At 39.6% G+C, this 22,555-nt stretch overlaps 2 protein-coding genes across 6 annotated transcripts in view; both read left to right on the top strand.

The window, feature by feature from the left end:
* Nucleotides 1–7,631, top strand: part of kcnq5a (potassium voltage-gated channel, KQT-like subfamily, member 5a) — a 106,431-nt gene extending 98,800 nt beyond the window's left edge. For all 5 annotated transcript variants that reach the window (XM_056395487.1, XM_056395488.1, XM_056395489.1 and 2 more), the window contains 2 exons: nucleotides 620–746; nucleotides 1,130–7,631. In XM_056395487.1, coding sequence (XP_056251462.1) covers nucleotides 620–746; nucleotides 1,130–2,209 — 1,207 coding nt within the window. In that variant the 3' untranslated portion in view covers nucleotides 2,210–7,631. The remainder of the gene's footprint in view (nucleotides 1–619; nucleotides 747–1,129) is intronic.
* A 3,806-nt stretch (nucleotides 7,632–11,437) lies between these two features.
* On the top strand, nucleotides 11,438–21,895 carry ddx43 (DEAD (Asp-Glu-Ala-Asp) box polypeptide 43). Its single transcript, XM_056394750.1, has 16 exons — nucleotides 11,438–12,535; nucleotides 12,744–12,799; nucleotides 13,177–13,294; nucleotides 14,186–14,353; nucleotides 14,678–14,759; nucleotides 15,352–15,511; nucleotides 17,985–18,103; nucleotides 18,267–18,377; nucleotides 18,486–18,627; nucleotides 18,876–18,976; nucleotides 19,523–19,610; nucleotides 19,803–19,930; nucleotides 20,107–20,216; nucleotides 20,359–20,497; nucleotides 20,606–20,693; nucleotides 21,120–21,895. The coding sequence occupies exons 1-16, from the start codon at nucleotides 12,034–12,036 to the stop codon at nucleotides 21,336–21,338; spliced, it is 2,331 nt and encodes a 776-aa protein (XP_056250725.1). The 5' UTR covers nucleotides 11,438–12,033; the 3' UTR covers nucleotides 21,339–21,895.
* Nucleotides 21,896–22,555: the final 660 nt, after the last annotated feature.

Below are 22,555 nucleotides of genomic sequence, written 5' to 3'. Positions count from 1 at the left end.
AACTTGCTGAAATGAGACTGGGACTGTCACATACAGTTCATCAACATATGCGTGTTATTTCAGGGGATTATCGTGTATGTGCTGCGAACATTTTCTGAAAACCTGGTCTGATGCATTTATTTAAATTGAAAAAAGGCCTTTTCAAGATTACATATAACAGTAACAATATGATTTTTGGTGTGAATGCGCTGTATTATAAAGCTAATTTTGAAATGTAGTGCTCATAAATAATTTTCACTCCTACTCCCGTTCCTTATACTTTTGGAAATGTGGTTTTCACATTATTTTTTTCACCCTTCAAGTTCAAGAGCCCATGAAACCCATGCAAACTACATACTGTGTGAAATCTAATCTGAAAATGTAGTTTTTCTTTGTTCCTGTAATCTGACATTTTGGAGATACAGGGTTTTCAAATAACAGCACTGATACAGCCAGGCCATGTGTGCCGTGTGTTTTACTAACTCTCATCTTAACATCCTCATGTTGCTTTAGGTGTGTTGCCTGACTTGGGATCTGACTTGGGATAACCTGAAATGAAGCTCGGGTGCCTACTCATATTACAATGTCATCATTTTCTAATACTTTAACACAAGTGTGTCTGTGTGTGTGCGTGTATCAGGGTGGATCAGATCCTGGGAAAAGGCCAGATACCTGTGGATAAAAAGATGAGGGACAAGCTGAACCCAGATGGAGACTCTCTGGAGGGCATGAGCATGCTGGGACGTGTATGTAAGGTGGAGAGACAGGTGAGTTTAGAAAAACAAATCAGTAAAGGGAAAAACTACATCAGCACTAAGCTTTAAAAATGGATTTGGAAGATTTTATTACCCTATAATATTAATGATATATCTGCAAAGGGCTGATGCAAAGGTTGGTTGATCAATAACAGTGACTCAGGAATTATTTTGCCAGGTACTGACTTGTCTGGCTCTTAAAAGTCAACTTTCCAGTCTGACATCTGCTTTGGAAACAACTGCCAGAGATCTGTCAATGTTACTGAAAATTCCATGTTTGAAGATAGAGGTCAATAAAAATGCTCAGTGGCCCTTTATTCTTCACTCTCTTGCTTGCTCTCTCTCTTTGCCTGCCTCCATGTTCTCACTCTGTGACCCTTTGCTTTTGCCCCCAGGTAACGTCCATCGAGTCAAAGCTGGACTCTTTGCTGGACGTTTATCGCCAAGTTCTGCAGAAAGGCTCGTCAGCACTCACTCTCTCCTCCCTGCCTCTGTTTGAGCTGGACAGCCAACGGCATCGCAGCTCGGACTACCAGACCTCCATCATTGGCAGGGATCTCCCCTCGCCCCAGGGAGGTGATCCGGTTCGAGGCGGAGGAGATAACAGCGGGGGCTTACGCCGCTCGCTTAGTGCCAACCCCAAAGGCCTGCGGCTCATCCTGGCACCCGCTGATGACGATGGTCCCCCAGACTCAGCACCTCCCTCTTACCCCCCGTCCACAGCCTCACTCTCCCCATCACCCCTGCTACCACCCGATAGCCCCTACCCAACCTTGGTCACCCCCAATGGCACCTCCAAAAGAGCACACTTCCCTGACCTGCCACCCCCACCTCCCTCAACTGGGGGTTTCACCCTCCAGCTACCGCCCATGGTGCACCCCTCCCACCTCCGATGCCCCGCTGACTCCATCCCAGATGATCTGACGGACGGAGTGACAGCAGACAAAAAGAGCCTGGGCCCCTCTGTCGTGGGATCCAGTGTGAATGCTGACCAGGAAGGGGACAGTGAGGCAGGCTCTGTCCAGGGAGGGGTTCAGCTGCGGGAGAAGCCTGCCTTGAAATCTGAGGGGGTCTGGAGGAGGCACATGAGCCTGGAGGTTAACCCCCTGCTGCTGCTTTCATCTAGCCCGGACGAGAGACCTTCAGACTGGGAAGGCGGTCTCGGGAAATCCCTCTCCGTGCACAATCTCAGCCAGCCTTTGACCAGCCGTGCCCCTGGTCTCAACAACAGCAACAGCAGCAGCAGCAACGGTAGCGAACGTGGCAACGCCCACGGTGACCTTAGCAACTGGGACGGAACAGAACTCTTCATTAGTGAGTGCAAGCTAGAGCCAGCGGAAGAACATTTCAACTTCCTGTCCCAGGGACCTGACAGCAGCCCCTCCGACCTTTTACAGACTGTGGACGAGGCGGCCTCTGGACCTAAGGGAAACTCCGAGTTTCTCAGTCAGTCCCCACACATACAGCTGGCATAACTACACACACACACACACACACACACACACACACACACACACACTGACACACACTCTCGCATACTGTATGTACACACCATTGTTGGGGAAGCCAATTTTAAAGTATTTTTAAAGGACACTAAACGGATTATGTTTCAAATTGTACGATTTAATTCTTTGTATGTGGACAAACAGTGTTTTTATATTTTGTCAAACATGATTATGTCCACTTTCATACATGCTATACACTTTTTATGGGCTTCGAAAAAAGAAAAGACATCAAATGTATAAGGATGTATAAAATATGTATGCAAGTGGCCAAATTCATGTAAGACAAAATACACAAACAATACACGAATGCAAATAACCTTCCTTTAAGAGAAATAGATTTGCCCTTTTTCTAACGATGTGGAGAAAGGGTAATTTTATTAATTTTATACAAACAAGTTGATGTTTTTCATATTCAAGATCATGCGTTACAAAAAAAGGATGCTGATAAATAGATAAAAAAATTGAGTTTTATTTTAAATGAAGAACAAGGAGGGAATGTTTGACACCTGCCTACTAGACATTAGAGTGTAGATGCAAATCAGATCATTTGGTTCATCACAAGAAGAGCTGTGAGCTAGTGACCTAGTTTGGGCTCATCACTGAAAGAAGCAGGAGTCTTAACTTTTCATTGTAGAAATTAAAGGATATATAATCTGATTGGTGCTGACACTGACAATTAAACGAATAAAAACAGAAGAAAATACTGTATAATGCTATCACAGCCAAAACTGGTTAAGTCACAAAAAAAAGTATAGCTGACACTTGAATAAGCCACTGCGAAATTATAGGTCAACCATTTCTTTCTTGATGTGGTGAAACCAGTGCAGAGCAGATACATGCACACACACACACACACACCCACACTCTTTCACACACACAAATACACACAAATGTCACACATGACCACCGACCACAGAGTTATCTGAGAGGAGCCAACTTGATAAAGAGCTGAGACTGACTTTTTGACTTATTTTTTTCATACAAGTGCTTGTGTCCAGAGACTTTCTTGGAAGAAAAGGAGAGTCGCTCACTCTCCGTAGTCAATGTCTGTCTTTGGCAAATGTAAAATGTCATCTTTTACTTATTCTTTCATACATATCACTGCATGGACTGTTTCTGAACAAACGAATGAAAGGAGAATTATGTTGATTAGGTGAGGCCTGGTGTAATGGGAATAGATGAATTATAAAAAAGAGTTAAAGGTCAGACCCTTAGCATGTGTTCAGACTACAAGCATCTCATTCTGTTCCTTTCCTGCAGCCACAGAAATGTTAGTCGATGTTTATATGGTTGCTGTGTGTCATCTGTCGGCAGGTTGTCAGTAAATTTGGATGCAGCAAGCCTATTGGGAAAATGGCCTATCAGCAGTCACTCAAGACAAGCGTTGGACCGTGTCCCACTCTGTTTGGACGGTATCCTAGTGAGGTAGTTGCTAATGGTCTGAATGCTGAATTGCAATAGGATTATTGAGTGGGCTTTCTCAGCCAAGCATGAGATGCTGCATGTCTAAGCTGCTGCAATACTTAAATCAAGAGCAGTCACACTCTCGCTGGGGGCCTGGATGCCCTTTTGCATGTCAAAGTAATGTTTCCTCCAAACTTTGAACACAAAGGTACAAACAAAGTCTGCCTATATGAACATTATTATATTCTAATTTGAACTAATTTCATAGCAGTTACAAACCTGTGCTTCCAATTATATGGATAACCCACTTACTATTAATTGTTATAATGCACAAGGCCAATTAATGTTTGTTTTTTGACAATCCCTACCTTTTTACTGGGTGCTGGTTGCATCATGCATCAAGGCTGCTGAACTGACCTTATTCCCTCCTCCCACTCCGGTGTAGTGTGGTGTTACAGGGCAAAATGTGCAGTGCACAGACTCCATTTTTAACACAGCAGGTCAGTTTCACCTGAGGAACCCGTGGTAACAATACACCATGTCCCACGGTGTCCCAACATGCAGTGCTGTTGATCTAGTATGCATATGTTACTTTATCCATGTGCCCATTCTGCTGCTAACAATGTCAGAAAATGTGATATATTCACATAATAAAAGAGAGAATGAGACGAGAAAAGTCCTCAGTGATATTCTCTGTGACCTCAGCAGTTTCAGCATTCAGCTGAAAAGTTGAATGCTGTTATCCAGAGCAACATTGGTAGGAGACAAACTGGATGAACTAAAATCTGACCTGAGACTGAGAGTACAATTTTGCTGTTTTATGGCCTCATGCCCCCCCAAAACTGTATCTATAATTTCACAGGATTTTGGTTTTTGAATGTGCATGCACTTCCTCCTCACCACATCAATCATAATTTCAATATTTAACCATTTAGGGTTTTTTCTTAAATAAGTTTAAAAATAACTGTGGCCATTTATATTTTGGTTGCATTTCGCCCATATTCATGTAGAGAAGTTACGTTTTCACTGGCCAATTAATGAAAAATGGTGTGCTGCAGGTGTCTTATATGACACTTCCCTAACACTACACTTAACAGGAGCATTGTTTTCATTGCTATCCTGCTTGTAGATGGGTTGACTGCTCTTGGATGAGAATTATGCACAAAAATATGGCAGCCATCTTAATTTTTGTCAGCCATTTCAATTTGTTTTTGCACGTTTACGTCTTAAGGGGTACATAGTCACAGCTGTCTTAAAAATGTTTTTTAATGTGTTAATGACAAACTTTATTCATCATTATTTTCAGTTATATTCCCTTTGTTTTGAATGGTGAGTAAGTGCATTGCTTAGCAAATTAATGTTCTGTAGTAGAATATAACAAGTATTATCTTCTAACAAATGACAATTGTAAACACTTGTAGGTTGATTTTGAAATACTCTACAGCCCATGCAGGAGTTTTTCTGGTATAATATATTATCAACATGAAAGCACAGTTGTTTTTAGTGAGTTTGAGGAGCCTGAAAATGTGACATGGTAGTTTAATGCTTATTATTGGATAGATTTGTTGCAGTTCTTGAGTTTTGCTGCATGTGAGAAGAGGCCAACCAAAACTGTCATTTACTTTGGAGCAAGATCGAACAATAATGAGGAGAGCCCATGGACCAGTAGCCAGTTGGGAAATTGGATGGATTATTCCTCATATAAAACATGCTCATTTTTGCAATCTGTAAATTGCTTAAGGGTGCCTTTCTTGCAAATGAAAATTATTTTATTTTTTCTCCACAGGGCTACAAAGGTCTAGTTTGCCTACAGCCTATGGCATACTGTATAGCCGAAGTCAGACTGCTCATTTTGAGGTGGGCATCCAGTTCACTTAAGTCATGTAGCTTTAGCCACAGACTTTATATGGCTTTGATGGCTAACAATACCATTTCTCTACTGCTTGAACAGTAATTTATTACACAACTGGCCTTAAAGCTTGATAATGTTAACATTATTATTTCTTTGAAATTAATTTATTAAAGTGCACATTATGTTCTCTGGATGAGAAATGCAAAAATAATTTTATTATTCATTAATAAAGTACGAATTAACTAAAATGTTTTGGATTTTGTGTCTTCTTTAGTAAGCAAACTCATCAAGCAAGTAAAAGTTAGCATGGCTAAAAAGTCACAATGTCATGTTGCCTTTGGGGAATGAGGATTTTATATTTTCAGGGTGGTGGCTAACAGTGTAAAGACTATTGTGCAGGGGCGGAGCCAGACGTTGTAAACATTTGGGGCTTAACCCCAACTTCACTTTATATTCAGGGGACATGCTCCCCTGGGGAATTTTTGCCCCCATTCACAGCAGCTGCATGCACTATTTACTGTATCAAGCCATTTGTACATCATTTGGGGAAATGCCCCCCCCCCCCAAAAAAAGAAATCATCCAGAGCCTTCATCATCTTTTGAATCTAATTGTTCTCTGTCTCCATCATTCTGAAACCACAACACAACACATTTTGACAATGATTAATTTTCATTACTGCCACATAAAAAGAGGCAAAAATAGTCTGATATTACTATTTTGAATTTACATGACATGGGTGGGGAAAGAATTTAACTCAAACAGCATCACTAATCTTGACACGTATTTTTGTTGCACTATGCTGGTGCACAGATTTAATGTTTAGATGACAAATCTGCATTTAAATCCAGACCATAATAAAATGTGCTGCTCTAACTGAGCAGACGTGGATCCACAAGAAGGCCAAGTAAATGTCTTCAATGTCTCTGAACTGAATATTAGGCCAACAAAAAAACATTTACTCAATAATATTTAATTTCTAGGGAATAGCATAAACAACATGGACATGCACTGTAATATTATCATAGTCTTTTATTTGATCTACACCAGATCCCTCTGTTCTCCTTTCCTTCTCTTGTCTTCTTCTCTCACTCTCTCAGCTCCATTCATCTCTCTCTGGAAATGTCCTCCACTCAAAGAAAATATAAAACAAAAAGAGTGTTAACATTTCTGATTATAAACTGAAGATTTAAAAATATTAAATACATATCTTATTCTCTTAGGAATGTTCACAGCAAGAGTGAGTGACATCACACAGAGTGAGGAGAAGCTGTTCAACTGCTCTGAAAGTTTTGACACAAAGTTTACAGTAACACTAAATCACAGTGCATCTTTGTGTGATTTATGCCCCGCTAAAATGAGCCGCTACCACTGCCCCACACAGACAAACAAGTGACAAGGAAGTGATGTCTTAACTGATGACCTGCCTTGATGAGAGGTCTGACAGATTGCATTTTCATTTTCATTTTGACCCCAAAAGAGCGTAGCGACATGTAAATGTAAATGCAATGGACTGTGGGCTCCGTTTGTGTATTCTATTTGAATATTGTCCCTGTAGATCAGGTTAAGTCTTTAGAAATTAACTGTCAACAGTTTTTTAATTTTAATTTTGATATGGTCATAGAACGCCCACATGAGTATGAGAAAATAAAAATGCAAATTGGATTACTGCATTTTCTTTTTAATTGTCTTTACATTGCTGGACTTAAGAGCAGCAGGAGAACAGGTGTGCTGGCTGGGCAGCTCACACAGGTGCCTTGAGTGTTCTTTGTTCTGTGTCCTGAGCTCATTCTCTGTTTGCCCTTCAGCTGAGCTGGTTCCCTCTGTCATTTCACCTTTGTTCCTGAGTGCGTTGAGTGAGTTCATTTCACTACATTTCCTCAAATTGTTTTATTTTGTTGTTAAGTAGTACATCTAATCTCCTTGGTTTGTTCTCATATGATTATATATTTAGAGTGAGAAAGTATTGATGTACTGATTTTGATTTAGAATTGTCTGTTGCTTTATTCAACATAATATGATAGAATTTGACCTGTATGTATGCTTTCTTTTATTTGTGGAAATATAACCTCTCAGCTGTAACCAGTTGCACCTGAATGACCGACTCCAAGGAAAAGATTAAAAACTTTCAAATGGAACTTGCTGACTGCTTCTCCTGACTTTGCTCATATTCATAAAGTCAAATCCAGTGTAATCCTAGAACACATATGTCTGTGAAAAATTACAATGCTGTCACGGGATTACATTTTCATTTTCTAGTTTACACGATCATCTTTATAAAGTCCCCAATAGGCTTCTAAGACTTTAATATTGATAATTTTAGTCTGTTATTTTTCTGCACCAGCTGCTTTGAGGATGGAACACTGTGCCATAATCATGGATTGTGTATTTAAAGGAGAACCCAACCCTTTTATAAGAATTCACGTTTCTTATTCCTGTGCCCCAGAACAGATTGGTGAATATTTATGAACATGCAGCACTCTCCTCTATCGTTAGAAAACCAAAGAAACCTTAAAATGTGCAATGTCATCCCATTTTGCTCTATAACAATGAATGGGGCCCTGATGCTCTGAGGCCATAAAATGTTTGTGTAATTTCTTACACCAAAATTAGTGTTTCAAATCTTATGCTTTATATCCAACTCAAAATCTGAATGAAACCTACTGTAGATTTTAGGGTTAGTGCGGTAATTTAGTGGCTCAAAGTCATTTTTACCTATATATCTTCAGTAGCCTGATTGATGAAAGCGAGCCTATGACTTTTTGTTGTTGTGTGATTATTTATTAGTAACTTGAATTTCTTTCTGGACTTCATGTTGTCAGTTATTGGACTCGTTTTGAGCCACGAGTCCAACCCAGGAGTCCCACCCGTAGACTGTAAATAAAGAGGGACGTAGTCTCCGTGACGTCACCCATAGGTTTTCTGAAGAGCGGTTTTGATGCTCAGTGGGTCGTTCCGTCGTCGCCATCTTGCCAGTATCTCACTCAGCCGAACCTGTCACTCAAAGTGGCACGCCCTCAATTCTCCATAACTTTAAGCCTTAATAAAATGTAAACAGGTGAGTTATATAAAAAAAATCACCCCCGCACAGTTGTCACGAAGCAGGAAATTACCAAAATGTTTTTTGTAACAGGCTGTAAATATTTTTTATTTCTGCTGTAAAATTAGACATTTTAACATGGGGGTCTATGGGGATTGACTCGCTTTTGGAGCCAGCCTCAAGCGGTCATTCGAAGAAATGCAGTTTTTGGTACTTCCGTGTTGGCTTCATTTTTCAGCCTTGGAGGTTACCACTTGGTTCAATCGCACTTAAACTGGATCTCTCGTCCCAGACCCTGCCGAGTCTTTCACAGGATAACATTAATAACAGCAGGATAAGAAAAGTAAACTGGGGAACAAACAAACACAGAAACTTTTCAAACCTGTGACAATATCGGAAGTCAGGTGAACAAGAAACGGGGCGTGCAGGGGGGAACCATAGGGAGGAACCCAAACACACCGCAGCGGGCAGCTTTCACAGACGGACCGCAGACGGGGACTGGGAGGAAAGCGCGCCAACAATGCTTCATATAAGACGCCAAAACCATCATGGCCGCACTGCACTGAAACCTGGCTCTGTGTACAGTTTATTCTCAGTAAGTGAAAGACTAAAAATACCCAGGCTGTTATTTCATCTTTGCTCGACGAAAATCAACTGCTAGGTACCGAAGGTAAGTCCCAGCAAAGTGGTTTAAGAAAATGTTAATGTCTTGATGCTTCATGTGAACAGTGCAACATCTACTTGCCTGAATGTAAAATATCCAAACTCAAACGTTTAACAACATTTGAGTAAAGGAAATCATGACTGTATCTATCCGGAAGGCAGTGTCCGGCCCACTGCACCATCTTACTGATACACTTACACATGCTAATCAGATCTGCTAGTTACTTTAGCTTAGCAATTAGCGATAGCTTCTCTCTCCCTCTCTTTGTCTCTTGCTTGGTGTGGCTTGGACCAACAGGTGAGTTTGTTTATCAGTGCGTGGTGGTGTTGTAACTTTAGTGTAGAGATGTTGATGTTTATCAAATCTTCAGCGATGTCTGTTAAACCTAAGACACACAGCTCTGCTCACTAAGCATTAGAGCCAAAGTAGCACATTTTTAAATTAATTTTATTTTCGAACCCTAGCAAGCTTCAGCCTGAGCTGCATTGTTGACCACCATAATGAATTTTGCCCCCACCTGTGTCTTTAGTTCTTCTTTTATGTTTATTGGTTCTTGGTGTGTCACCTTGTGGCAGCAACTTCCGGTTAAAGTGTGGTGCCTACTGGATACATACATACATACTCATGCTCACAAATACATACACACTAAAACCCACATGCACATACATACTGAATATATATTTGTATATACAATATATATTTCTATGTATATACATGCATAACTGTATATGTATGATAGTATACATATATGTGCAAGTGCTTAGAACCAGTATATTAGTAGTATGTGCAAGTGAAGTATTCAGTTTTGGCCTAGGCGGTTTCTTATAAGGCTCAATGTCTTGGTTTTACGTTAAGTGTGAAAACTGAGTAAGTCAATATGCTCTGTGGGCAAAGAACATGTAGCTTTACTTTTAAATGTCAGCTTTGCTTGTGCTTGAACTAATTTTAAGTAAAAATAAATTATTCTCAGTATTATATTATGAACAGCTGCTTAAAATGTCCTTGTTTTTAAAAAGATGATTTGATTGAAATCTGTGCACAAGCGATATCAGTGGTGAGGTTACACAAAGACACTGAAAGATGAAGTACTGTTAAGTATTGTTAATATGTGTGTACTAACACGGTACACACATTATATCAGAATAGCGCTCATTGTTCCCACACAGTGTGTGACACTACAGTTACAAATACAAATTTTGACCATGTTTTTGTATGTATATGTTTTTTATCCCTGAATCTGATTGGACAATGACAGTACAATTACAAAACACTAACTTTTTAAAAATCTTTCTAGGATTCCTCTTAACAGTACCTGCAGTTGGAGCTGTGTGCGGCCACCTTTTTTGAAACTGATGGAAGCTTCCTGCATAACTTGCACCTGTCTGAGTTAATAATAGTAAGTGAAATTTTAAGTTTTAAGTAAAAATGTTTTTAAATACTGTTTTGCAAAGAGCTGCCTAAATTGTCCTAGTTTGCCCTGCAATGGAAAGTCATTCTATTTAGTATAATTATGTGTTTTCATAGGATACCAGAACCCACCTGTGGTCCTCCACAACCAGCAAGAAATGGTAAGTCATTGGCATGACTGCACCCCATACCTGTATGGGCTCAAATTAGGGTCAAAGGATTTTGTTCACAAATAATTCCAAATGTAGCTGTAAATTAAACTTTGTAAATCTTTAAAATAAATCTGCAGGAGAAATTCAACATGTGAGGAAATTTACATGTGAAGAAATTGTGCATGTGTAGAAGGGATTTGTATTTGTAAAAAAAAAAAGATTGATTTTAAATCTGAACGAATGACATTAGTGATGAGGTAACACAAAGACACTGTCAAAGTGCTTCTGTCAGTCTGTGTACAGGTACAAAGCAAAGAAAACTGTGTAAAACTTGGTGCTCAGAATTCCCACAAAGTGTTTGACACTGAAGTTACAAGTAGAATTTAGATCCTATTTTTACCCCAGAATCTGATTGGACAATGACAATCCACTGTATGTCTAACTGATGATCTGTCAAAAAAAAACCTCTAAAATGTCATTAAATGCACATTTACTGTGACCTCTTTTTGTATAGTGTATGTTTGCATGATGATTTTTCATTTATTCTTTCTGAATAAACATGTTTTCTGTGATGACAATAAACTCAATGATAAAGAAATGACACCAGTTATCTCTTTACAGGTGGGATGGGTATGGAATGTGGTCTATTTACAATGCATCTTCATCAGCATCACAGTGCACAAAACCCAGCATCCTGCTTTCATTCCCTCAGTATGCAACATGAATGTTTACTGTCAACCTGGCAACAGGTGCCGGTTTAGTAGTAGTTAACGTTAGTTTAGTCTATACATATTAACAATGAACAATAGAATTGCAATAGTTAATTTCTTAAAACAAATATCAACACCAACAGCCATACTATTATAGACCTTAACCAGGTCCTATCACTTAATTTCTTACAACCTTGTCGCCGAGTATTTGGGGAAATAAAACTGCTCATAGAGACTGCATGCTCTTACTTTGAAAAGTGGAAACGGCGTCCTCAGTAGGCGATCACGTGTTTTCCGAAAGTGGCTGGCCGAGTGATACAAGTCAATTTTCGTTCAGTCTGGCAGGAAGTTTGGCTCAAACTCATTGTGTGTAAAATGCAAATCCATCCACAAAGGCTTTTTCACTTTAAAAATTAAAAATTGGTTCTTAAATTTAGCTTTTCACTCCCCGTATCATCTCTTCACCTATCCCTGCTTCCTCTCGTGGTCCTATGGTAATTGTGTATGATATATTTTGATTTTTGGCTATACTCTCCGCCTTTTTTTTGTGCTAAACTTAGAATTTGAATGAATACGATATTCAGCAAATTCCGGTCAAAATGTAAATCCAAAAGTTACAATTTCGGAAGTAGGAGCTTACGGAGAGGAAGTGAAGGCGGAGTCGTGATTGACAATTTGACGGTTAATTGTAGTTCGGGAAGAAGCAGCCAGGTGGGTGACAATTTAAAAATGTCTGACTGGGAAGAGGAGTACAACGAGGACGGCACCGCTATCCAGAACCCTGCCACTAAATATGTTCCGGTTGAATGGAAATCACCGTGTGATGACCGTCAACAGGGGAATATATCTTTTGGTGTAAGAAGTGGAACCAGATTTGGGGCTTCAGGAGAGGGGAGAGCCGATCGTAACGGCCAGTACAAAAGTCGGAGAGGTGGAGGCCAAGGCCGTGCGTTATCCCCGGGCTCAGATCGCGGAGGCCCGGGACGACGGCCCTTTCGTGATGAAATGTCAGACTCTTCCCCGCCTGTAATTATCACCGTGGAAAATGCTTCAGTTGGGAGGGTAATAGGTAGGTCTCTAAAGCAAAAATTGTTAGTTTTGGAGGCACGCGTTGCAGTGTTAGCTAAGTTTAACTTGACTTCGCTGTTAGCTAGCTATGCTAAATCAGCGGGCGGTAGTTAGCGGTTCTATCTGTGGCGGTGTTTTGTACACACATTGCTCCTGTTGCCGTGGAGAGACTTTGGTCAGACTTTGAATACATTTTAATTCTGTTAAAGGTCGTGGAGGAGCCAAAATTCGTGAACTTGAAGAGAGCACAGGTGCGAGAATCAAGGTATGTTAACTAATGTTAATATCAAAACAACAGCACATCTATAAATAAATTGCTGGTGAGGGGCAGCAACCACGGAAAAAATACCTGCACAATGCAAGAAAGCAGCATTTCTCATTGTCTAACTTCTCCAATTGCAGCAGTTGGTTACTATTGTAAATTAAGTTTTATTATTAGCTGTAAACTTACCCTATACATTTTCAAAATACCAATCAGCTGATAAATGCTGCAAACTTCTGCTTTGGTACAGCCCTGTATCCTTTGCTAAACATAGCAAGTGTTGCTCAAGAAGTTTTGGATGCACAGGTACTGTGGTTAGAGTGTGTACCTAAAGGATGTTCGTTTTATGCCCTCTGTATAACTGAGCTGTTCTTTTTTAGATAAACAAAGGAGACTATGAAGGCGAGGTGGTCATCTTTGGGTCCTCTGCTGCCCAGCAGAAGGCCAAGGAGATGATCAAAGACTTGGTGGCAGATGGCAGCTCTCGATTTCACAATGGTACAAAGTATTTTTTCTAGAAAATCTTGCTCTTGATCCTAAAAGGATTCCTGGCAGTTTTGTGTCTCAAGGAAAACATCAGTTTGCATTTGCCAGATCCTAAGAAGTATCATTCCAAATGTTTCACATTTTAATATGAATCCCTTTTGTGTCCGTGGAAGGATCTAACTTTTACATTCAGTGTTATAAATCAGCCTCAGGTAAAAATTGTGCTCTATGTGAGGGAATTCTTTATAATTTTCTTTTGTGACCAGGACCTTAGTGATTCATAAGCAAATAGTGTTAACATGGCCACACAGAATGGAGTTTAAACAGAATGAAAAATCCAGTTAAGTTAGAGAAATGTTTTGTGTAAGTTTTTTTGTCCTCCACTTCCATGGACAGAGGAATATGAGTTCAGTTGTGCCAAAGAAATTTGAGTCTTGGGAACAATTGATTGATACTGTAAATTATATTCTTCAGCTGACACTTCAACTCCCTTCAGTGGTTACACTTGAAGTGACACTAACACCGTTTTCACTTTAACTCACAGTTCAACTGGTTTAAGCATTTACATTTCAGCTAACACTTCAGCTTCTTGCAGCTATTACTGAGTTTTCACAGTTAGCACTTTATGTACTCTGAACACACCCTTTACACTTTAGCTGACATTTTACAACCTTGCTTCAACTTCAGTGCTTCTGCAGTTTGTCTTAATCGAAGTTATGACTCAAATCAAAGTCTTCTAGCAAAGTAGACGCGTGCTTATGACCTGTTTATTTCTACATCGATCTTTTGTCCCAAAAATATTAACATAAAGTTCTGTTACTTTCAGTTACTTGCTGATACACTACTGTACTGCAATGTTAAAATGAACACAAATCTCCTGCCACATACTGATCTGTTTCTCAGGTCCTGGAAGGGCGAGAGAGTATGGAGGAGTCGGTGATGGAGGAAGCAATGGCTCTGTCTGGTCTGCTTCAGCAATACAGGCTGCCAATGCCGCCCCAGCCCGCATATCCATAGACTGGAACAGCATCCGGGAGAACAAGGACAAGTATGAAGAGCTCAAGTGGAAGGGTGAGGGCTCATGTATTGTCACTAATATACTTAAACTGCAGCCCGGAAGTATTTGGACAGTGATGTGGTCATTATTTGGCCCTTGTGCCGCACAATGGATTTGAAAATAAACAACTATAAATTAAAGATGCAATGGGAATTAAACAATCCTGTCATGTTATGACCACTGCTTTTAACTCTCTCTTTGTCTGTACTTGTTTGTTGTTACCAGTTTATGATGATGAGTTTATTCTTGTGATATAAAACAAGAACTTTGTTTGTAAAAATGAATATGCCTCATCCAAGGCTTTAAATTATTTCTGTAATATTTGCAACTTCCTTCAGACCTCCCACCCTTGAAGAAGAAGTTTTACATTGAGGCAGAGTGTGTATCCATGCTCACAGCAGAGGAAGTCAGTGAATGGAGGTAAATTTCACAGCGTTGTCTTTTTATCACATTTTGTTCCTTGCATGTTTAATAAAGAAAGTACCAGTTCACATTATATTATCTGCTAAACACCAGTATTACATCGAAACTATTATGAGATTTGTAGTTGCAGAGTCAAATGCTATATCCCATAGTTAATGATAGAATAGGTAATAACAATGGCTATGAACCACAGCTTGACAACATGACTATGGAATTGACAGGCAAAACCTCAAACCTTCAATTTTTCCTGATTTCTACAACCAACGTTTTTCCCTTAAATGTTTCTTGTAGGATTTTTTTTTTCCATTACAACTCCATAACAGTTGAGAATGCTTTGGATTCTTATTTCGAAATAAATACTCTTTGTCCAATTTGTAAACAAGGAAGAAAAAGAAACGGCACACACTGTACAGTTCATTTTCATGTGGTTTTTGGAATGCTGCATAAAATGGAGAAAATGTGGTTTCTGAAACATAAATTTTAGCTAAATACATTTCATATTTGTCTTTGTCTTGCTTGGCAGTGTGGTTTGGAATCAACCACTTTAACTTCCTCCATGTTTATGTTTGTGTTATATTTTTTTCCACAGGAAGGAGAATAACAATATCTTTGTGGACGACCTGAAGGAGGAAGGGGAGAAGCGGCCCATCCCCAATCCCTGTCGCACTTTCCTGGAGGCCTTTGAGCTTTATCCAGAGATCATGGAAAATATTGAACGTGTTGGCTTTGTCAAACCAACCCCCATCCAGGTATGAGCGTAGCGTCTGGGCAAATATATATTGTGATTTATCGTGCTATGGGTAAATATATTGACAAAAATCAAATCTGGCTGTTCTAAATTACCTAGTGGGCGTGCGTATACCGTTCTTTGAATCTGTAAAAGGCAGCTTTTTTTCCCCTGAGGCAAAAAGAAAATTACCTGAAAGGTGCAATGCTCTTTCTCATGGGTTGTACTAAAAGAAAATGGCACAAAGTGTTGCTCAGAAATAAAAATAGAATTACTTGAAATGACTTTGTTAATGTATTTTCTGGTCAACCAGGGAGATACCTAAACATCTGTCATGTAAAATGGATCATGAGTTGTTTTTGATTACTGTTAAATCAGCAACTTGGCTCTTATATTGGAACAGAAATTTCCATGTGTGTCACTGTGTGTGGTTAAAGGTTGCACCTGTAGTGACCTGTCCTGTTCGTTGTGTCTGTTTGCTGCCGGCAATCCCCTCCATTTACAAAGATCCATATTTGGAAATACCCACATGAACGGAAGCCTTGACGGGAAATATTGAGCCCTTTTTTTTCTTCTTTAAATTCTGTGGTAATAGTCTTCCCAAAAAGCAGAAATGAAAGGACATTTTTTATATTCTTTTGGTAATCTTATGAAACCTCCTGTTACCTGCTTAATCACTTAACTGGCTGCAACAGAGATGTAAAAATGAATAGTTCAGAGCAAATTCTGGTGTGTTACATGAAAACAAAAGGGCGACTTAAATTTGTCCTGAAAATGTAATATATTACAATTAATATTTTTTACAGTTTTATATCTTTACATTTCTCGCCTCCAGCCATTACTAGTTAGGTCACATACAATGATTGTACTGAGTGCAGGTTATTGATGACAATGATTTCCAGTAGAACTTTTTTAAATTGATCCTTCTGGGCTGAATATCTACAACCATACAATCAACCACTCCTGGGAAAGATATACTTAAAAAAAAAATTGTTTTCCCGACAAATTTTGACCTATCAAGTAAAGAAAGGATCACAAAGAATTACAGATAAGAAACAGTGTGTGCTGTAACCTCGCTTCCCTAACTTAAAGTTCTCAGACACTCAACAGTACACGTGTCACTGAATGTGCAATTACCGTAAAGTCAAATGAGTTCTGTCATATTAGTTTTCATTGGATCAAAAGACGGAGGGAATGCAGACAGGCAAGGTGCTGAGTCAGTGACAGTGTCACAAAAGACAAGAGATGCTACATTAGAGACTGCTCAGGAAGGAGGGGCGGATGTAGCATTATTGTGATTATTAATCATCGGTTCCCGTCACATAACATGAGACAAACTGTAGGTCATTGTAGTGGCTGTAACACCCCATTGTTTCATCCCCATACTTAATGAACCTATGCTACAGAAGTCAAACCTGTTTAAAACATTCAGGCATGTATCTCTATAATACCTCAATGTAAACCACAGGTGTCACATTGGATCAATATACATATAATTCTAGTGTATTTTAGGCCGGTTTGTGGGCATTTTCCTAAGTTTTCCAGGGCCTCACAGACGGGAAACGTTGCTCACCTGTGTCAGAGTAAGCTGCTAGGAGAAATGAAACTGCAGCATCTCTTTCTGATTTAACTTTCATTTCTCAATAAGAGGCTTGGTCCGATGGAATGTAAAACCAGTGGCCTGTGTTTTCATGTAGCTGCACAGCCGGTTCTGTGTAATGCAGTTACAGGTTGACAAACATGCTGTAATCATGCGGTCTGCTGGTGTGCTGCCCCACCCTTGGCTTTGATCCACTCTCCATTTTTAGTAATACCTGCTGGTGCAATGCGTTTAGATTGGTATCTGTACTAACAAGGTCTGTGGAAAATGTTTTTGTGGCTGTTCATCAAGAACTGGCTCCAACCTGTGACTTCCTCCTAAATCATTAATTTGTAATGAACAGGTGAAACCTTGTGCAACTACTGAAGTTTTGGAGTTATAGTAAATGTTAATTTGTGTTGAGACAGGCTGGATGTTTCCCTCTGCGTCATGTTATTATTTCTACATCAGACTAAACACGCCCAGACTCCTGCTCTGTCATTAAACCTACAGACCTGAGTTGTATTGATTGTTCCCATCCATCTGTTTGAAAGTATATTTCCCAAAATGTTGTTCTTAAATGCTGTTATGACTTAAACATCATCATTTTGTACTTGGTCCTATGGTCTCACTTCAAGGAAAGATACTCTCTTTCTTTTAAGAACATAACTCATATTTAGGGTAATCATGTTACCTACTTAAAATGGTGTTCCCATCTTCCTTAATTGTGTCTGGATTGTTTTTGGTAGTTGAATAGTTATTTTTGCATTCTTTTAATTTTGTAACGCACACATACAACATATTATCGAAGCAGTTACTTGGTCAGTCAGTCTTTCACTACTTGTGGTTTTTGCATCTGTGTTGCTTAAATCTTTGTATAAATGTATTGCAATGTTTTTGTTTGTTTCTTCGCCAGTCTCAGGCATGGCCAGTGTTGCTGAGCGGGGAGGACCTGATAGCCATCGCTCAGACGGGAACAGGGAAAACCCTGGCCTACCTGCTGCCAGGGTTCATCCACATGGACGGACAGCCTGTGTGAGTACAGGACCTGTTCCTCACTTGGCATATTATCTTTCCTTTTATGTGTCAAAATGCCTAATGTGCAATTTTTCCAAACAGTGAAATTATTCTTTCCTTTAATTTCTTTCAGTTGTGCTTGATTGACTGTCAAAGTCTTTATGTTCTCATTCCTTCCTAGACCCAGGGCTAAGCGCAGTGGTCCGGGCATGTTGGTGCTGACTCCCACCAGAGAGCTGGCCCTGCAGATTGAAACTGAGTGCAACAAGTACCGTTATAAGGGCTACAAAAGGTCCAGCAGTCTTATATTATAAGTCATTAAGGATGAGCTTTGAACCAGTAATAAATTGCAGTGTAGAGGCAACATGATCATGACTGTTCCCTCTGTACCTTCTCTCAGTGTCTGCATCTATGGCGGAGGGGATAGGAGAGGCCAGATCAACCTGGTGAAGGGCGGGGTGGACATAGTGATCGCCACACCAGGCCGACTCAATGATCTACAGATGAACGAGCTCATCAGTCTTCGCTCCATCACCTACTTGGTCAGGTGTTTGTCTGTGCATGTTTGTTTTTATGTGAGAAGCATGATGGGGTGGGTTCACTGGCCATAGTGCCTTATATTATCTACATATTTCAGCACTGCTCACCACAGTGGGCATCGCACTCCTAATAGCATCAACATGAGTTCCTCACTCTACTCGGGTCTTAGGTGCAGAGTAGCAATAGCTTTTCTTTCTTAAATGTTGTGCTTGGTTGTTTTTTTAATAACTGCTCTGATCATCGGGAACAGGTGCTGGACGAGGCTGATCGTATGCTAGATATGGGCTTTGAACCTCAGATTATGAAGATTCTTTTGGACATCCGCCCAGACCGACAGACTGTCATGACTAGGTACAAGTCAAGTCGCATGGATCACTTGTTTGTTATCACATGATCAATGAACATGACAACAGGACACAAGTACGGATGCAGTCCCAGGCAGAAAGTATTTCAGACCTTGAGCATTGTTGGTCAATGCTCATCCACAGTTTGGAGATTCACTGTCTACAGAGAAAAGTTCCCGTGTCACAACTTTGTATAATTGATCTACATTTTCTTGAAGGAAAGGAAGATTATACAATAGATAATGCAAACTTTTTAAAGCAAGTTCAACACCTCCGTTCATTTAGTTTGTAACACATAAGCTATACAATAACTCAGCCAAAGGAAGTAGACTTATTTAATTATTATTGTTTATTTATTATTAACTGTTATTATTATTATTATTATTATTATCATCAACAATGAGCTAATGGACACATGAATTTCCCCTAAGGGATAAATAAAGTATCTGTCTACACACAGAGGTGCTATAGGGATGTTCTTTGAAATGTTTTAGGATGTACACCATAGAATTGAAAAATGCACTTAATTTTTCCATAAACTCCCATGTTTCAGTGCCACCTGGCCCACTGGGGTGAGACGATTGGCCAAATCCTACCTAAAGAATCCCATGATGGTTTATGTGGGCACCCTGGATTTGGCAGTAGGTGGACATAAATATATGTATATTGATGTGATGACCAGGTACTTGATGTTTGTATATACCACCAACTGAATACTGGACACATACTGTCTGTGTCTCTGTCATGTCTCTGCTGCTAGGAAAACTGTTTAATGCCTCTTTGAAGATGATGCTGTGTGTTCACAGCTGGAACACTTCCTGTGTTTCCCTTAGGCAGTTAACACAGTGCAGCAAACAGTGCTGATCGTCCATGAAGATGAGAAAAAGTCCTACGTGTTTGACTTCATCAGAAACATGCTGCCCCAGGATAAAGTCCTCATCTTTGTTGGCAAGAAGCTTGTGTAAGTGGGAAGTCGGTCACTAACATAGGGCTTGTAAATTGTGTTTTTTTAGCTAAACCCACAGTTCCTGGTAAATACCAGAGTTAACCACACAATTACATAGGCAGCGCATACCACATACACAGACAACAGTGTCCCATGTTTATGTTTGTGTCTCTATTTGCATGCAATCTCAGGGCTGATGACCTGTCCAGTGACATGTGTCTGCAGGGTCTGTCTGTGCAAAGTCTCCATGGTGACCGCGAGCAGTGTGACCGTGAGGAAGCCCTCAAGGACTTTAAAGAGAGTACGTAACAAGAAAGAAATGTTGCTTTTGAAGATCTGGTGGTTAGCTGGTGCTCTTACCTTGAAGCCTACGAGCAACCACAAGCGTAAGCTCAGGGATCAAACTTCCCACAGATTAAATAAGTGTTTAATGTATTTCCCAGGTCGAGTTCGCATCCTGGTCGCCACAGACCTAGCATCTCGAGGGTTGGATGTCCATGACATAACACATGTCTTTAACTATGACTTCCCCCGTAACATAGAGGAGTACGTTCATCGTGTGGGCCGCACTGGCCGAGCTGGGTAAGGCTCTGTGCATGTACATTTTCCTGGGGTCACAAGATTGAAATTCACTGCCAGCATCTAGCTGTTCTTGGGTTAGTTTGTGATGTTGATGCGTTAATGTTCCAGACGTTCAGGTGCAGCTGTTACCCTGGTAACAAGAGAGAACTGGAGGATGGCCCCTGAACTGATTCCCATCTTGGAGCGAGCAGGACAGGTTAGCACACATTTTATATCAACATATCAACTACAATGTGTATGATAGAAAGTTCAGGCATGTACATGAGTATATCTTTTATTGTGATTTCACAAGAGTCTAATAGGATTTTAGGTTCTTAATGAATAAGCCATTGTATCCTGTAATGGGTTTCACTTCATGAGACACACAAACACAAAATGTCTTGGGAGATAAAAATCTTTATTTGAAAGGAATAAAAATATTGTTCCCTGCTGTTCATGGCTCTAAGGCACTAAATCAGAAAAGAATGCTTACTCTCCAAGTTGTATTAGCAACCTGACAGCTGAGATGAAGTGTTATCAAGAAGGAAGTATTTGTAATGTCATCAATTTTTCCAAATAGATTTAATTATATATTTAGCAAGCCATAGTTTAGTGCATGTAATCAATGTGAATCCTGTTGCAGGACGTTCCTGAGGAGCTGGTGCTCATGGCAGAGAGATATGAGAAACACAAGAGGGAGAAGGATATGTACAACCCACGGGGAGGACCAGGACAAGGAGGGGGGGCTGGAGGGGGAGGGGGGTGGGGAAAAAGAGAGGGGGGAGGGGGGTGGGGAAAGAGAGAGGGTGGAGGTAGAGGAGGTAGAGGAGGCAGGGATCGAAACCAGGACTGGGGATTCTGATGCATGACTGTTCATGTAAGTCCACACATTCCACTGTGTTTCCGACACAGGTCCACAAACAGATTTATTTTATCTGTATAAATCTACAGATATAAACTTAAATGTCCCCACTTTTTGACATAAGTTTGTTTAACATAGAAAGTATTGAAATAGGTTTGTCTCTGGTATTCTAACTGAACTAATGTTAAATTTCTTGCACTTTGTTTTTTTTTTTTTTTTTTATTCTCAACATGATGGAGCAGGATCTGAAACTGCCTGTGTTGTATTTTGTCTTGATTGTATGTTTCATTTTCTTGTTTTATTTGACTTTCTTTAATTTGAAAATATGTTTGTTTGTTTGTCTTTTGCTGGATTAGTATCCATTATCATTTAGAGCCAGTTACACCTCATTATGTTCTCCTCCTGTTTGAAAAATGTTTAAAATGCACATTTTTTTTACATTTTTTTTCTGTTTGTAATTCACCAACCACAGGAGTGTTTCATATCACTCTGAATATGTTGTTACATCATTTTTTCGATTTGAGCAGAAAGAAATCTGTTTAATAAATTCTCCTTTGAAAGAGAAGTGACATTGTATATTTTACTGCCTTGGTAACTTGAAATATTCACTTTATGATACAGTAATGATCAAATCTGCTTTGCACATTTACATACCTCCACAATCATGGGAGGAATCTGCCTGAAAGATACTAAAGGTAATTAATTTGTTATTTTATTGTGATCCTCAAAACCTGGAAAACTTCTTCACTTCTTTAACACCCAAATTTTAGGAATAAATACAAGAACACAGCTGTAGATTTCCATAATAATTGTACATTTCACAATTATCAGTTTGATTTTTTTTTTTCCCTGAGTCCTGTTGTACCAGCTTGTGTATGTTTAGCTTCAGCAATCAATGAAGGAAAGAAGAAATGAAGGAGAGTTTGTCTGAACTTCTGACAAGGAAGCTGCGTAATTGTAAGAATATTGTAACCATAGCAATCATTGAACATTCCTAAGCTACTCTGTTGTTGCATAAAGGAAGATCAAATTCAATTGAAAATTTATGTATGATGATTGGCTTATTTTACATATTTTAGTGCTGTGAGACACCCAGTAAAATATCTCAAATTTCTAATGTCAGAAGTTTCCACCAGCGCAGTATTTGTATGTTTTTCCCACTGAAATGAACAGGAACTAGCTTAAACTGGATTTTCATGTTACTTTTCATAATTTAC

This window comes from Seriola aureovittata, chromosome 14 (assembly GCF_021018895.1).
Source record: "Seriola aureovittata isolate HTS-2021-v1 ecotype China chromosome 14, ASM2101889v1, whole genome shotgun sequence".
Taxonomy (NCBI): domain Eukaryota; kingdom Metazoa; phylum Chordata; class Actinopteri; order Carangiformes; family Carangidae; genus Seriola; species Seriola aureovittata.
Note: the sequence above shows the minus strand (reverse complement) of the source record. Positions and strands in the feature narration are given on the sequence as shown.

Excerpts from the sequence above, each read along its gene's own strand:
- ddx43 (XM_056394750.1), top strand. The coding sequence starts at position 12,034 with ATGAATACGATATTCAGCAAATTCCGGTCAAAATGTAAATCCAAAAGT. Across the intron at positions 12,536-12,743 it reads TTCAGTTGGGAGGGTAATAG|GTCGTGGAGGAGCCAAAATT; the intron begins GTAGGTCTCTAA and ends ATTCTGTTAAAG. Across the intron at positions 18,628-18,875 it reads TTCGCTCCATCACCTACTTG|GTGCTGGACGAGGCTGATCG; the intron begins GTCAGGTGTTTG and ends CATCGGGAACAG.